General features: G+C 53.0%; 1 protein-coding gene across 3 annotated transcripts in view; it reads left to right on the top strand.

The window, feature by feature from the left end:
- Nucleotides 1-15,244, top strand: part of UHRF1 (ubiquitin like with PHD and ring finger domains 1) — a 51,952-nt gene that overhangs the window by 21,804 nt on the left and 14,904 nt on the right. For all 3 annotated transcript variants that reach the window (XM_054465539.2, XM_054465541.2, XM_054465540.2), the window contains 8 exons: nucleotides 330-490; nucleotides 2,347-2,562; nucleotides 9,235-9,335; nucleotides 9,452-9,638; nucleotides 11,873-11,996; nucleotides 12,084-12,191; nucleotides 13,581-13,685; nucleotides 14,842-14,948. In XM_054465539.2, the coding sequence (XP_054321514.1) occupies nucleotides 330-490; nucleotides 2,347-2,562; nucleotides 9,235-9,335; nucleotides 9,452-9,638; nucleotides 11,873-11,996; nucleotides 12,084-12,191; nucleotides 13,581-13,685; nucleotides 14,842-14,948 (1,109 nt within the window). The remainder of the gene's footprint in view (nucleotides 1-329; nucleotides 491-2,346; nucleotides 2,563-9,234; nucleotides 9,336-9,451; nucleotides 9,639-11,872; nucleotides 11,997-12,083; nucleotides 12,192-13,580; nucleotides 13,686-14,841; nucleotides 14,949-15,244) is intronic.

Genomic DNA, 15,244 nt, shown 5'->3' on the forward strand with positions numbered 1-15,244 from the left:
GGCGTCAGCCACGACGCCCTGCCTGGATTTCCAGCTTCTCTTGACAAATGGGCAGCTCTGGTCTCTCAGGACCTCCCAGCAGCTGTGGCTGAAGCAGAGCCGCAGGGGCCTTTGTTGACAGTCCATGCCCACTGGCCCCGCATCCCCGTCACCCCTGCTGGGGCTGGTTTCTCATGGGCAGCGGTTCCCAGCCGGGGAGGAGAAACCTCGCTGTGGGCGTTCGAGTTTGCACCCTCGTTCCAGAGCATCCCAGTGTCCGAGAACCAAGGTGGTCTCCCGTCAGTTTTCCTCACCCCGTTGGGATGCCAGAGTTCCCTCGTTCCTCACAGGTCAATGAGTACGTCGATGCTCGGGACACGAACATGGGGGCGTGGTTTGAGGCGCAGGTGGTCAGGGTGACGCGGAAGGCCCCCTCCCGGGACGAGCCCTGCAGCTCCACGTCCAGCCCGGCGCTGGAGGAGGACGTCATTTACCACGTGAAATACGATGAGTGAGTCACGGCAGGTGGGCGGGCCTGGGTACTCAGGCTCTGTGATGCGCGTCCTTGGCTGCGGGTGTTCAGGCCAGAGCTTGGCACTGTCTCGAGATGGTGATCAGGATCTGGGGCCCCACCCTCGAATTCCTAACAGCATAGGAGGCTGCCCACTCGGGGACTAGCCTGGGGACCCGAAGCCGGCTGCCTCCCCCTGTGTCTCCGCGGAGGGTTCCGCTCTGCTCAGCCACTGAAACTGCCACTCCATGCGTTTTTCTGTTTTATTCCATCTTCTGGGTTTGTCATCTCTCCCTCATCCCCACCCCTAACGTCAGTCTCCAGTCCTTGCACAACTGTTTACCGGGCACTTCCTACCTGCCAAGCACGGGGTCCACACCAGTGGACACAGATGGTGGCTGCGTCTGTCCGTGCTGCCATTGTGAGATTTCACAGACGGTGTGGCCTAAACACGGATGTTGGTTGACTTGCTCACTGCAGCCTCCGCCTCCCGGATTCAAGCGATTCTCCTGCCTCAGCCTCATGAGTAGCTGGGACTACAGGTGCCTGCCACCACACCTGGCTAATTTTTGTATTTTTATTTTTATTTTTTATTTTTTTGAGAAAGAGTCTTACCCTGTTGCCCAGGCTGGAGTGCAATGGTGTGGTCTTGGCTCACTGCAACCTCTGCCTCCCAGGTTCAAGCAATTCTCCTGCCTCAGCCTCCAGAGTAGCTAGGATTACAGGTGTGTGGCCCCTACGCCCAGCTAATTTTTGTATTTTTAGTAGAGATGGGGTTTCACTACGTAGGTGAGGCTGGTCTCAAACTTACTGACCTCATGATCCACCCTCCTCAGCCTCCCAGAGTGTTGGGATTACAGGCATGAGCTGCTGCACCTAGCTTATTTTATTTTTTTGAGACAGTCTCACTCTGTCCCCCAGGCTGGTGCAATGGTGCGATCTCGGCTCACTGCACCCTCTGCCTCCTGGGTTCAAACGATTCTCCTGCCTCAGCCTCCCAAATAGCTGGGACTACAGGCGTGCACCACTGCGCCCGGCTAATTTTTGTTTTGTTTTGTTTTTGAGAGGGAGTTTCACTCTCATTTCCCAGGCTGGAGTTCAATTTTATGATCTCGGCTCACTGCAACCTCCGCCTCCTGGGTTCAAGCGATTCTCCTGCCTCAGCCTCCCGAGTAGCTGGGATTACAGGCATGCACCACCGTGCCTGGCTAATTTTGTATTTTTAGTAGAGATGGGGTTTCTCCATGTTGACTGGTCTCCAACTTCCGACCTCAGATGATCTGCCCGCTTCAGCCTCCCAAAGTGCTGGGATTACAGGCGTGAGCCACCGTGCCCAGCCATGCCTGGCTGATTTTTGTATTTTTAGTAGAGGCGGGGTTTCACCATGTTGGTCAGGCTGGTCTTGAACTCCTGACCAGGTGATCTTCCCGCCTCGGCCTCCCAAAGTGCTGGGATTATAGGCGTGGGCCACCTTGCCCGGCCTTTCCTCTTGTTCTAAAGACACCAGTCCTATTGGATTGGGGCCCACCCTACTGCAGTGTGATCTCATTTTAATATGATTTCATCTGCAAAGGTTCTGTCGACAAAGACCCTGTTTCCAAAAACAATCCTATTCATGGGTACTGGGGATCAGCCTTTGAACATCTCTTTTTGCAGGGGACACGGGGAACCCATAACAATTCAGTACCTGGAATGTGCCTTAATATACCTGCGTCTTCTCAACACCAGTAAATAAGCCTGTTGGGAGGGGCCTCTGCACACTGTCGGGAGGGGCCGTCTCCATCTCGGCTTATTTCCCATTGAGGGAAGGAGGCTTGGTCTTAGTGCGGGGTCTAAGGCCGGGGCTTTCCTCCCAGCTACCCGGAGAACGGCGTGGTCCAGATGAACTCCAGGGACGTCCGAGCGCGCGCCCGCACCATCATCAAGTGGCAGGACCTGGAGGTGGGCCAGGTAGTCATGCTCAACTACAACCCCGACAACCCCAAGGAGCGGGGCTTCTGGTACGACGCGGAGATCTCCAGGAAGCGCGAGACCAGGACGGCGAGGGAACTCTACGCCAACGTGGTGCTGGGGTGAGCCTCGTGTCCTGGGACGAGTCCTCCCTCTCTCCTTTCCTCCCCTCCTGGCCGCCCAGCCCCTCCCGGGGCCCCCGGACTGGCTTTGAAGCCGTCCAGCCAGCGCTATGTGTGCGAGGCCCTTAGCCTCCGGCCTGGCCTTCCTGCCTCCCCTCTGGGGTCTGCTCCTGCTCACTGCTAAGCATCTTTCTAAGACCGACCACCTTGTGCCCCTGAGTGCCTCTGCCCAGGGAACCGTCTCAGACCCCCAGGCCCTGACAGGCAGTTGTCAAGCTTCCTTTTTCTCGTGTTTTTTTTTTCTTTTTTTGAGATGGAGTCAAGCTCTGTCGCCCAGGTTGGAGTGCAGTGGCACGATCTCGGCTCACTGCAAGCTCTGCCTCCTGGGTTCACGCCATTCTCCTGCCTCAGCCTCCCGAGTAGCTGGGACCACAGGCATCCACCACCACACCTGGCTAATTTTTTTGTATTTTTAGTAGAGACGGGGTTTCACTGTTAACCAGGATGGTCTCGATCTCCTGACCTCGTGATCCGCCTGCCTCGGCCTCCCAAAGTGCTGGGATTGCAGGCAGTGAGCCACCGTGCCTGGCCTCAAGCTTCCTTTTTCCCTTTTGTTTGTTTCAAATTTGGTGAATAGGTCCCATTCATAGGGTCAAAATTCAGAAAGCACCCAAGACCACACATGAAGGTTCTGCCTTCTCTGCCTGGTCACCCAGTTCCCCTTTTTGGCGACATCACTGTTAACCAACTTTCCAGGGACATTCTGTTCATAAACATACACGCCAAACCACACCGCTTAGGAGTTCGCAAACTGCAGTCCACAGGCCTGCTGTGGTCCGCTGCCTGCTTTGACAAATAGTTATATTGGGACATAGTCACACCCATTTTTATCTTATTACCTGTGGTTGTTTTTGTGTTGTAAGAGCAGAGTTGTGTAGTTGCAACAGAGACTATGTGGCCTACCAAGCTGAAAATCCTTCCTGTCTGGCACTTTGCAGGAGCATTTTGCAAAGCCTGTTCTTTCTCCCTTGCCTCTTTTTGTGTGTGTGTGTGATAAAATGTATGTAACAGAAAATTTACCTTTTTTTTTTTTTTTTAAGACAGAGTCTCCCTCTGTCGCCCAGGCTGGGGTATAGTGGCATGATCTTGGCTCACTGCAGCCTCCGCCTCCCAGGTTCAGGTGATTCTCCTGCCTCAGCCTCCCCAGTAGCTGGGATTACAGGCGCCCGCCACCACGCCTGGCTAATTTTTGTATATATATATATTTTTTTAGTAGAGTCTGGGTTTCACCATGTTGGCCAGGCTGGTCTTGAACTCCTGACCTCAAGTGATTCGCTCGCCTCAGCCTCCCACAGTGCTGGGATTGCAGGCATGAACCACTGCGCCCGGCCGAAAATTTACCATTGGAACCATGTTTAAGTGCACAGTTCAGTGGCATTAAACACATTTACATTGTTATGCAGCCATCTCCAGCACTTTGTCCTCTTCCCAAACTGAAACTCTGACTCCATGAAACACTCACTCCCCAGCCCCTGACACCTCTGCATCCTACTTTCCATCTCTGTGAATGTGACAACTCGGGGGACCTCCTAGGAATGGGATCACACAGGATTTGTCCTTTGCATCTGTTCACTGACGTCACTGAGCGTGATGTCCTTGAGGTGCATCAGGCTGTAGCCTGGTCGGAATTTCCCTCCTTTTTGTGGCTGGGTGATAGTACATGACATGTTGTCTGTAAACATGAGCATCTTGGCAATGGCGTTCCAAGTGCGCAGAGGTCCTGGGCCGGGACATTTATGGTGCATCTGTGGCCTGGTAGGGAGGTCAGTGAGCTGTGGGGGTTGGAGGGAGTGGCTGGGGCTGTGGGAGCCTCCTCACTGAGTCTGCACCTTCAGGGCATGGCTCGGGTGTGGTGTGGAATTGGTCTTTATTCTCTGCTAGGGGCAGTTCTGAATCTGAGATTCTCCGAGAAACTATCTGGATTGTTATATGGAATCTGATTTTTAAATGCTGGTGACTAACTTTTTTTTTTTTGGGACAGAGTCTCGCTCTGTCATCCAGGCTGGAATGCAGTGGCAGGATCTCTGCTTACTGCAACCTCCACCTCCCGGTTCAAGGGATCCTCCTGCCTCAGCCTCCTGAGTAGCTGGGACTACAGGTGCCCACCACCAGCTAATTTTTGTATTTTTAGTGGAGACAGTTTCACTATGTTGGCCAGGCTGGTCTTGAACTCCTGACCTCAGGTGATCCACCCACCTCTCAGCCCCTCAAAGTGCTGGGATTACAGGCCTGAGCCACTGTGCCCAGCCTATCTGGTTTTATAAAGGGCAGTTCCCCTGTACACACTCCCTTGCCTGCTGCCATGTAAGATGTGCCTGTGCTCATTCACCTTCCACCATGATTGTGAGGCCTCCCCAGCCATGCGGAACTGTGAGTCCATTAAACCTCTTTCCTTTCTAAATTACCCAGTCTTTAGTATTTAGTATGTCTTTATTAGCAACATGAGAACAGACTCATACAACCCCTTCCAAGCTCTCATGGTAGCTGATATAATCCACTTCTTTGCGGTTGAAGGATGGGGGCTTCATTTTTTTTTTTTAACTTGGCTCCTGAAGGCCGCCTGCAGTTCCTTGTCCTGTGGGCTTCTCTGATGTGGCTACTGATGTCAAGCTAGCAAGGGAGGACTTCAGCTAGTCGGCTAGTAAGATACAGAGCATTGTGTGATGTGTCATCGTCCCAGGAGTGACAGTCCCATCAGCTCTGCTGTATTTTATGGGTTAGGTTTAAGTCACAGCCCTGTCCATATTTTTATGGGGAGAAACGCCTACAAATGCATGGTTACCAGGAGGTGGGGGTTGTGGGGCCACCTTAGGCTCCATCCATACCAGTTATATACCAGCTGCTGCCCGTTTACCCTGAGACAGATAACCTGCCCAGCCAGCACCCAAGAGCTTCCTCCACCTCAGTCCCTTCCCTAGCAGAAGAAAACTGCTTTTCTGCATATTGACTGTCACAAGGAAGGGGTGTCACCAGGCAGGGAAACGAAGATACCTGGCCGACCACACCTTGGGGTGTTTGGGTTCTTCGATTCATTCACGCTTGTGTCCCGAGCCCTCTGGGGATGCAGGAGGCACAGCGGGAAAGGGAGTGGGTGCTCGGTCCAGGCGGCCTTGGGGCAGACACTGTCCCTTGCCAGCCCCACGGGAGCTTCCAGGGACGCAGTGAGAGGGTCACGCTGAGCCGAGTCATGCCTCGCAGTGAGTCTGTGATATGTGCCCATCGTTAGCACCTTCGACTTCTATCATCTGCTGAGTCAGGCATCATACAAGATGAGACAGAGAAACGCGGCTGCAGTCGCTGTCTTAGGAGGCACCCAGCCTGGTGTGGGAGACAGATCTGCAGATGACAGACCAGGGAGATGCGTGCTCTGAGACAACATGTGAGGATGGGTGGCAGAGATGGCCGAGTGGGCTCTGGGATTGGGAGGCTCAGATAGGTGGCTGGGCCCCAGGTCCTGCTCTGGGCAGTGCTAGGAGCTACCAGCCTTTGCCAGGGCTGACTTCTACACTGGTGTCTCCGCAGTGTGGGGGTCAATTCATTCATCATTCATTTTCATTAAATTTTACCTTGCATTGTAGATTCACATGCAGTTATAATGTAGAGATGGCTAGTCGCAGTGGCTCACGCCTGTCGTCCCAGCACTTTGGGAGGCTGAGGTGGGAGGATCGCTTGAGCCTGGGAGGTCGAGGCTGCAGTGGGCCATGATCACACCACTGCCCTCCAGCCTAGGCAACAGCAAGAGAGTCTGCAAAAAAAAAAAAAAAGTGGGGGAAAAAATAAAAGGCTGTGTACCCTTTATTCAGTTTCCCCCAGTGGTAACATCTTATATTAATAAACTATACTGTGTTATCACAACTGGGATATTCACATTGATACAGTCAAGAGTGAGTTTCTTCCCCACAAAATCCTTCTTGTTGCCCCTTTTATAGCCAAACCCACCTCCCCATCCCCACCTGGTCCCTGACCCTCGGCAAGCAATAATTTTTTTTTTTGTTGGAGACAGAGTCTCGCTCTCTTTTGTTCTTCATTCACACAATTTTGTAATTTCAAGGATTTTTACAATTTCAACTTTGTAATAAGGATTTCCGTTATATAAATGGAATCACACAGTATGTAACCTTTTGGGATTGATTCTTTTTTTCCCGACTCTCCATAATTACAGATTCATTGAAGTTACCGCATATGAGTAGCTCATTCCTTTTCATCCCTGAGTAGTAGTCTGTGGTATAGATGGGCCACTGTTTTTTTTTTTTTTTTTTTTTTTTTAAACGACCCATTGGATATCTGAGCTGTTTCCAGGATTTTTTGCTGTTTAAGATTTGTTTATTTTTTTGAGACAGAGTCTTGCTCTGTTTCCCAGGCTGGAGTGCGGTGATGTGATCTCGGCTCACTGCAACCTCCGCCTCCCGGATTCAAACGATTCTCCTGCCTCAGCCTCCAGAGTAGCTGGGATTACAGGTGCGTGCCAGCACAGCCAGCTTATTTTTGTATTTTTAGTAGAGGTGGGGTTTCTCCATGTTGGCCAGGCTGATCTTGAACTCCTGACCTCTGGTGATCTGCCCGCCTTGGCCTCCCAAAGTGTTAGGATTACAGGCGTGAGCCACTTCGCCTGGCCAATTTAGGATTTATTTGACTAAGTTAATAAGAAACAGTGGTCTGCAGTTCTCTTGTTTTGTATGGTCTTTGTTGGTTTGGTCAATACCAGCCTTATAACGTGAGCTGGGAAATGTTTACTCCTTTTTCTGTTTTCTGGAAGAGATTGTGTAAAATTTACGTTAATTCTTCTTTAAAGGTTTGATAGAATTCTTTAACGAGACCATAGGCTGGGCGCAGTGACCGATGCCTGTAATTTCAGCACTTGGAGAGGCGGAGGTGGGCGGATCACTTGAGGTTAGGAGTTTGAGAACAGCCTAGCCAACATGGTGTGAAATCCCCGTCTCTACTAAAAATACAAAAAATTAGCTGGGCGTGGTGGCAGGCGCCTGTAGTCCCAGCTACTCAGGAGGCTGAGGCAGGAGAATGGCGTGAACCCGGGAGGCAGAGCTTGCAGTGAGCCGAGATCGTGCCACTGCACTCCAGCCTGGGCGACAGAGAGAGACTGTCTCAAAAAAAAAAAAAAAAAAAAAAAAATACACATGGGCTTTCAGAGACCTGGTACGAAAGAAGAATGTAAAGTAGCTCATTAATAACATTTTCATATTCATTCCATGTTGAAATAATCTTTTGTCTACACTGGATTCTATGGAACATATTCCAATTACTTACACCTATGTTTACCTCTTAAATGTGCTTATTAGAAAATTTAGAATACACACACAGCGTGTGTTCAAATGCTGTTTTCCTTGGACGTTGCTGATGGAGATGTCGGATTATTGATCTCGGGGGATCAGTTTCACTCACAGGAGTTCTTGTATGTTGATGTAGGCCATTGGATCAAACGTTGCCTTTATGAATTTTTTTTTTTTTTTTTTCGAGTCTTGCTCTGTCGCCCATGCTGGAGTGCAGTGGCATGATCATCTCGGCTCACCACAACCTCCACTTCCCAGGTTCAAGCGATTCTCCTGCCTCAGCCTCCTGAGTAGCTGGGATTACAGGCACGGGCCGCCACGCCCAGCTAATTCTTGTATTCTTAGTACAGATGGGGTTTCACTATGTTGGCCATGCTAGTCTCGAACTCCTGACCTTGTGATCCACCCACATTGGCCTCCCAAAGTGCTGGGATTACAGGTGTGATCCACGGTGCCCGACTTGATTTTTTTTTTTTTTTTTTTTTTTTGATGAGATGGAGTCTTACTCTGTCGCCCAGGCTGGAGTGCAGTGGAGCGATCTTGGCTCACTTCAGCCTCTGCCTCCCGGGTTCAAGCAATTCTTCTGCCTCAGCCTCCCGGGTAGCTGGGATTACAGGTGCGCGCCACCATGCCTGGCTAATTTTGGCATTTTTAGTAGAGACAGGATTTTACCATGTTGGCCAGGCTGGTCTCGAACTCCTGACCTCAGGTAATCGGCCTGCCTCGGTCTCCCAAAGTGTTGGAATTACAGGTCTGAGCTACCATGCCCGGCCAACCTCTATGAGTCTTGCTTGTCGGTTCTTGTCGATTTGGTGCTCCTTAGCCAAAGGTTGAAACTCATTCTCCCCAGGGCATCCTGCAATGAAACTCTGGTTTCCGTGTTTTTTTTGTGTTTTTTTTTTTTTTTTTTTTTTTTTTTGAGACTGAGTCTTGCCCTGTCGCCCAGGCTGGAGTGCAGTGGCTCGATCTCGGCTCACTGCAACCTCTGCCTCTGGGTTCAAGCGATTCTCCTGCCTCAGCCTCCCGAATAGCTGGGATTACAGGCGCGCGCCTCCAAGCTCAGCTAATTTTTGTATTTTCAGTGGAGACGGGGTTTCACCATGTTGGCCAGGCTGGTCTCGAACTCCTGACCTCGGCCTCCCAGTGTTGGTATTACAGGCATGAGCCACTGCGCCCTGCTCCGTTTCATCTTGCTTCTGTCAGTGCAGGGGGCGTAGCTGAGCTGTTGCCCCAGGCATCCTGAGAACCGGTGGTGTTCAAATGCCGTGAGTAGATTTAGGGGCCTCGGCAGGCCAGAATGTTCCAGCGTCCTCATTCCTTGCAGGGATGATTCTCTGAACGACTGTCGGATCATCTTTGTGGACGAAGTCTTCAAGATTGAGCGGCCGGGTGAAGGGAGCCCCATGGTTGACAACCCCATGAGACGTGAGTTCTGAGCCAGCCTTTCCCCATCTTCCGCGGTGGGCACGGGGCGGGGGCTCTTGTCCCGTCTCTGGCTTGGCCGGGCCCCGCTGGAGCTGACCCTGCCGCCCCGTGCCCAGGAAAGAGCGGGCCGTCCTGCAAGCACTGCAAGGACGACGTGAACAGACTCTGCCGGGTCTGCGCCTGCCACCTGTGCGGGGGCCGGCAGGACCCGGACAAGCAGCTCATGTGCGATGAGTGCGACATGGCCTTCCACATCTACTGCCTGGACCCGCCCCTCAGCAGTGTTCCCAGCGAGGACGAGTGGTGAGTGCGGCCCTGCCCGCTGCGGGGAGACCAGAGCGCCCCCTACAAATCCCCAGAGGGGCACTGAGGAGAGACCGGAGAGGGGCAGGTGCGGGGGCTCACGCCTGCAATCCCAGTGCTTTGGGAGGCCGAGGCGGGAGGATCGCTTGAGCTCAGGAGTTCAAGAGCAGCCTGGGCAACGCGAGACCAGCCTGGGGGACGTAGAGACTGTTTCTGTTTTGTTTGTTTGTTTGTTTTAGACAGAGTCTTTTTTCTTTTTTCTTTTTCTTTTCTTTCTTTTTTTTTTTTTTTTTTTGCGACAGAGTCTCACTGTCTCCCAGGCTGGAGTGCAGTGGTGCGATCTCAGCTCACTGCATGCTCTGCCTCCTGAGTTCACACCATTCTGCCTCAGCCTCCCGAGTAGCTGGGACTACAGGCGCCCGCCACCATGCCCGGCTAATTATTTGTATTTTTAGTAGAGACGGGGTTTCACCGTGTTAGCCAGGATGTTCTTGATCCCCTGACCTCGTGATCCGTCCGTTTCGGCTTCCCAAAGTGCTGGGATTACAGGCGTGAGCCACCTCGCCCAGCCTTGAGAGGGAGTCTGGCTCTGTTGCCCAGGCTGGAGTGTAATGGCACGATCTTGGCTCACTGCAATCTCCTCCTCCCGGATTCAAGCAATTCTCGTGCCTCAGCCTCTGGAGTAGCTGGGATTACAGGTGCCCGCCACCACATCTGGCTAATTTTTGTATTTTTAGTAGAGACGGGGTTTCACCATCTTGGCCAGGCTGGTCTCTTCACTCCTGACCTCAAGTGATCTGCCTGCCTCAGCCTTCCAAAGTGCTGGGATTACAGGTGTGAGCCACCATGCCTGGCCTGGAGACCCCATTTCTACAAAAAATGTAAGAAAACTAGCTGGGCGTGGTGGCGCTTGCCTGTGGTCCCAGCCACCTGGGAGGCTGAGGTAGGAGGATCGGATCGCTGGAGCCCAGGAGGTCGAGGGTGCAGTGAACTGTGATCGCGCCACTCTACTCCAGCCTGGGTGATGGGAGTGAGACCCTATTTCTTTAGAAAAGTAAAAATGAGGTCAGGCGCAGTGGCTCATGCCTGTAATCCCAGCACTTTGGGAGGCTAAGGTGGGTGGATCACGAGGTCAGGAGATTGAGACCAGCCTGGCCAAGATGGTGAAACCCCATCTCTACTAAAAATACAAAAAAGTTAGCCAAGCGTGGTGTCACGCGCCTGTAATCCCAGCTACTCGGGAGGCTGAGGTAGGAGAATCCCTTGAACCTGGGAGGTGGAGGTTGCCGTGAGCTGAGATCGCGCCACTGCACTCAAGCCTGGCGACAGAGTGAGACTCAGTCTCAAAAACAAAAAATAAGTGGGGGGAGTGGTGAGGAAATCTTCCCATGTTCCTTGAGTGGGTGAGACCTGTGGCCAGCCAGGGAACAGAGCGCAGGGGGCTTCACAGCTTCTGCGAGAGGAGGTTTTGTAGCCACTGTGTTCCTGGTGCGCATAATGACAATTGCGGATGTAGATGGGGAGGTTGTGACGCGCTAGGCTCGGGTCTGAGGACCTGCCTGTGGTCATTCCTCCAGCACAGAAATGGGTGCTACTGTTGCCCTGCCCCCCCATCGTAGAGATGGGGAAACTGAGTCCACAGCAGTGAGAAGGCACCCACGGAATCTGCGCGTGTATTTCCCACATCCCACATTGCGTTCACTGCCACTGTTGGAAGATCCGTGGAATTCTCCGTGGAAGGCCAACAGAGTACCTGCTTTTTTTTTTTTTTGAGGTGGAGTCTTGCTCTGTCCTCCAGGCTGGAGTGCAGTGGTGCAACCTCGGCTCACTGCAACCTCTGCCTCCTGGTTTCAAGCGATTCTCCTGCCTCAGCCTCCCGAGTAGCTGGGATTACAGGTGCCCACCATCATGCCCGGCTAATTTTTGTATTTTTAGTAGAGATGGGATTTCACCATGTTGGCCAGGCTGGTCTCGAACTCCTGACCTCAGGTGATCTGCCCGCCTCAGCCTCCCAGAGTGCTGGGATTACAGGCGTGAGCCACCGTGCCTGGCTTAGTTCGAATGAATTTAAATGTAAACAGCCTCGTGTGCCAAGCGGCCTGCAATGTGGACAGGGGAGGATGGTAGTGGTGCCAGGTGGGGAGAGCCGTGTCCGTGGTGCGTGGGCAGAGGGCATGTGTTGGCTGAGACGTCTGCCAGGCTGGGCGTGGGCAGTGACAATCCCGACCTCACAGGTACTGCCCTGAGTGCCGGAATGATGCCAGCGAGGTGGTGCTGGCGGGAGAGCGGCTGAGAGAGAGCAAGAAGAAGGCGAAGATGGCCTCGGCCACGTCGTCCTCGCAGCGGGACTGGGGCAAGGTGAGGCGGGTCCTCCCCACGCACCCACGGCCCCTCCCCGCCTGCCAGGGCTCACGCTGTTGTTCTTTGTGTCTGTGCCTGGGACAGGGCATGGCCTGTGTGGGCCGCACCAAGGAATGCACCATCGTCCCGTCCAACCACTACGGACCCATCCCGGGGATCCCCGTGGGCACCATGTGGCGGTTCCGAGTCCAGGTACCTGCAGCGTCCTGGGGCTCCAGGGGCCACGTGGGCTCGTCCTGCTTTTCTGGGGGCAGTTTCTCCTGGCTTTGGCCAGCCAGGGGCCAAGGTGGTTACCAGTGGTGCCTTGGCTGGCCGAGGAGGGGTGTGGAAAGCCTGCAGGTTTGGGTTTACTCCTTATTTTACCAGGGACCTGAAATGAATCCTTGGGGGTGGGGGCTGGTGCTCCTCTGCTCAGAGGCGCGTAAGGTCATTCCCAAAGCTCCTGTCCCAGGGAAGGGGTGGCATCTGCTAAAAGGGACCTGTCTCAGCGCTGGTTGTGATCTGTCATTGGGGCAGCCCCTGCCTGTGACTGGGTGTTGACAGTGCTGGGCGCTGTCAGCTGTGGGCTGTGTGTCACGGCAGACGAGACACTTTGGTACTAGTGACATTGGAGCCAGGTGGTTCTCTGGGGCGGGGCAATCCTGGGCACTGCGGGGTGCTGAGCAGCATCCCTGGCCCCCACCCACTCCATGTCCCCCCAAGTCATGACAACCAGAAACATCTCCAGACATGAGTGTCCCCTGGGAGGCAGGATTGCCCCTGGGTGAGATGCACTGAGCTCGGTGGACATGGGGCCAGGCGTGCAGGGCTAGGAGCTCCTGGGGCAGCGCTGTATCCCTGGTGCTCAGCAGCCAGCTGGGACCCCATGTTCAGGCCAGGGCCTCTCAAGGCATTTTGTGGAGTGAGTGGCAGGCTGCACCTCAACCGGCCCAATGAAGGCTGGCTTTTATATCATAACCTCATTTAGAACTCAGTCACCCCCACTTTTCTTTTTTTTGAGACAGAGTCTTGCTCTGTTGCCCAGGCTGGAGTGCAGTGGTGTGGTCTTGGCTCACTGCAACCTCCCTCTCCTGGGTTCAAGCGATTCTCCTGCCTCAGCCTCCCCAATAGCTGGGATCACAGAGACATGCCACCACGCCCGGCTAATTTTTGTATTTTTAGTAGAGATGGGGTTTCACCTTGTTGGCCAGGCTGGTCTTGAACTCCTGACCTCAAGTGATCCACCCACCTTGGCCCCCAAAAGTGCTGGGATTACAGGTATAAGCCGCCGTGTCCAGCTGTCACCCTCATTTTCTAGAGGCCGAAGAGGAGCATCAGAGATCAGCAGTGAGGCTGCCCCATGCACGCTTGATGGGGCTGGAGTTCAAGCCAGCTGTGTTTTTTTTTTTTTTTTTCCATGGTGCAGCTCAACTCCGGCCATCTCTAGCCGAGCAGCACACATAGTAGGTGACTCGTAGGCCTGACGAGTTTGGCGTAAAAGTGAGGCCGCTGGCTCCTCGGGGTAGGGAGGAGGAGGGCGGTGGAGCTTCTCTGCAGCAGTCATTGCAGAGGACACCATGTATATCTTGGTGGCATCCTCAGGTCAGCGAGTCGGGTGTCCATCGGCCCCACGTGGCTGGCATCCATGGCCGGAGCAATGATGGAGCGTACTCCCTAGTCCTGGCGGGGGGCTACGAGGATGATGTGGTGAGTGTGTGTGTGGGAGGGGTGGGGGAGGGTTGCTCTAGTTTTTTGGATGGTGATAAAATACATAGAACAAAATTTCCCATCCTAGCCGTTTTTAAATGCTCAGTTCCCAGTGGCGTGAAGTATATTCCCATTGCTATGCAGCCATTACCACCACCATCTCCAGAACTTTCTCATCTTCCCAAACTGAAACGTCGTCTCCACGAAGCACTCACTCCCCACCCCCTCCCAGTCCCTGGCACCGCCCAACCTGCTTCCTGCCTCTGTGACTGACGACTCTGGAGACCTGCTAGGAGGGGAATCACACGGCCTGTGTCCCTGTGTGCCTGGCTCCTCTCACTGAGCCCGATGTCCTTGCTTTGTCCATGTTGTCGCATGTGTCTGGATTCCCCTTTCGTTTACGGCCGAGTCCTATTCTGCTGTGTGGAGGGAGGGACCGTGCTGTGTTCATCTGTCTGCCTGTCCGTGGGCACTGAGGTTCCTTCCCCTTTCTACTGCTGTGAATAGATCTGCTATGAACACGGCTGTGCAAGTATCTCCAGCCCCTGTTTTCCATTCTTTTGGTTGTATATCCAGAAGTGGAATTCAAGGCTCCTGTGATAATTCCATGTTGAGTGTTTTTTTTTTTTTTTTCTTTTTTTTGGACACCGAGTCTCATTCTGGCTGGAGTGCAGTGTTGTGATCACAACTCACTACAGCCACTACCTTCTGGGCTCTAGTGATCCTCCCATGTCAGCCTCCCAAGAAGCTGGGACTACAGGCAGGCACTGCCACACCAAGCTAATTTTTGTATTTTTTTGTGGCGACGGGATTTCGCCATGTTGCCCAGGCTGATCTTGAACTCCTGGGCTTAAGCGATCCTCCCGCCCCAGCCTCCCAAAGTGCTGGGATTACAGGTGTGAGCCACCATGCCCAGCCCTCTGTTTAAGTTTCTTGAGGACGCACCACACTGTATAGTCGCTTCACCATTCTGTAGTCCCACCAACAGTTTACAAAGGGCTCCAATTTCCCCACATTCTCACCAACACTTGTTATTTTCTGTTGCTTTGAAAGTAGCCATCCTGGGGGGTTTGCTTTCAATGCAGTCTCTCTCTTTTTTTTTTTTTTTTTTTTTTGCCTCTGCAGAGGGTTCACCCAGCCTTCTTGTCTGTTTCAGGACCATGGGAATTTTTTCACATACACAGGTAGTGGTGGTCGAGATCTTTCCGGCAACAAGAGGACCGCGGAACAGTCTTGTGATCAGAAACTCACCAACACCAACAGGTTTGTGGAATCAGCCTTCTTGTTTCCTTGCTGACGCACATCTGCCGAGTCCTTGGTTCTGTTTTGGGCCTCATGTCCAGCAAGTAATAGTCTCATTAGGAGCATGGTAGAACATAGTGATGCCTGGCATTTGGTTCCTCCCTCTGTCTCCCAAAGTGCTGGGATTACAGGCGTGAGCCACTGCGCCTGCACACTGGTTCCTCCCTTATGTGTGCCACATACTGTGAGCCATTCAGATGGATGAAAGCAAACTTCCCTATAAGGGGCCAGATAATAGGTATCTTTTTTTTTTTTTT

The sequence above is a fragment of the Pongo pygmaeus genome, chromosome 20 (genome assembly GCF_028885625.2).
Source record: "Pongo pygmaeus isolate AG05252 chromosome 20, NHGRI_mPonPyg2-v2.0_pri, whole genome shotgun sequence".
In the NCBI taxonomy this organism is placed as follows: Eukaryota; Metazoa; Chordata; class Mammalia; order Primates; family Hominidae; genus Pongo; species Pongo pygmaeus.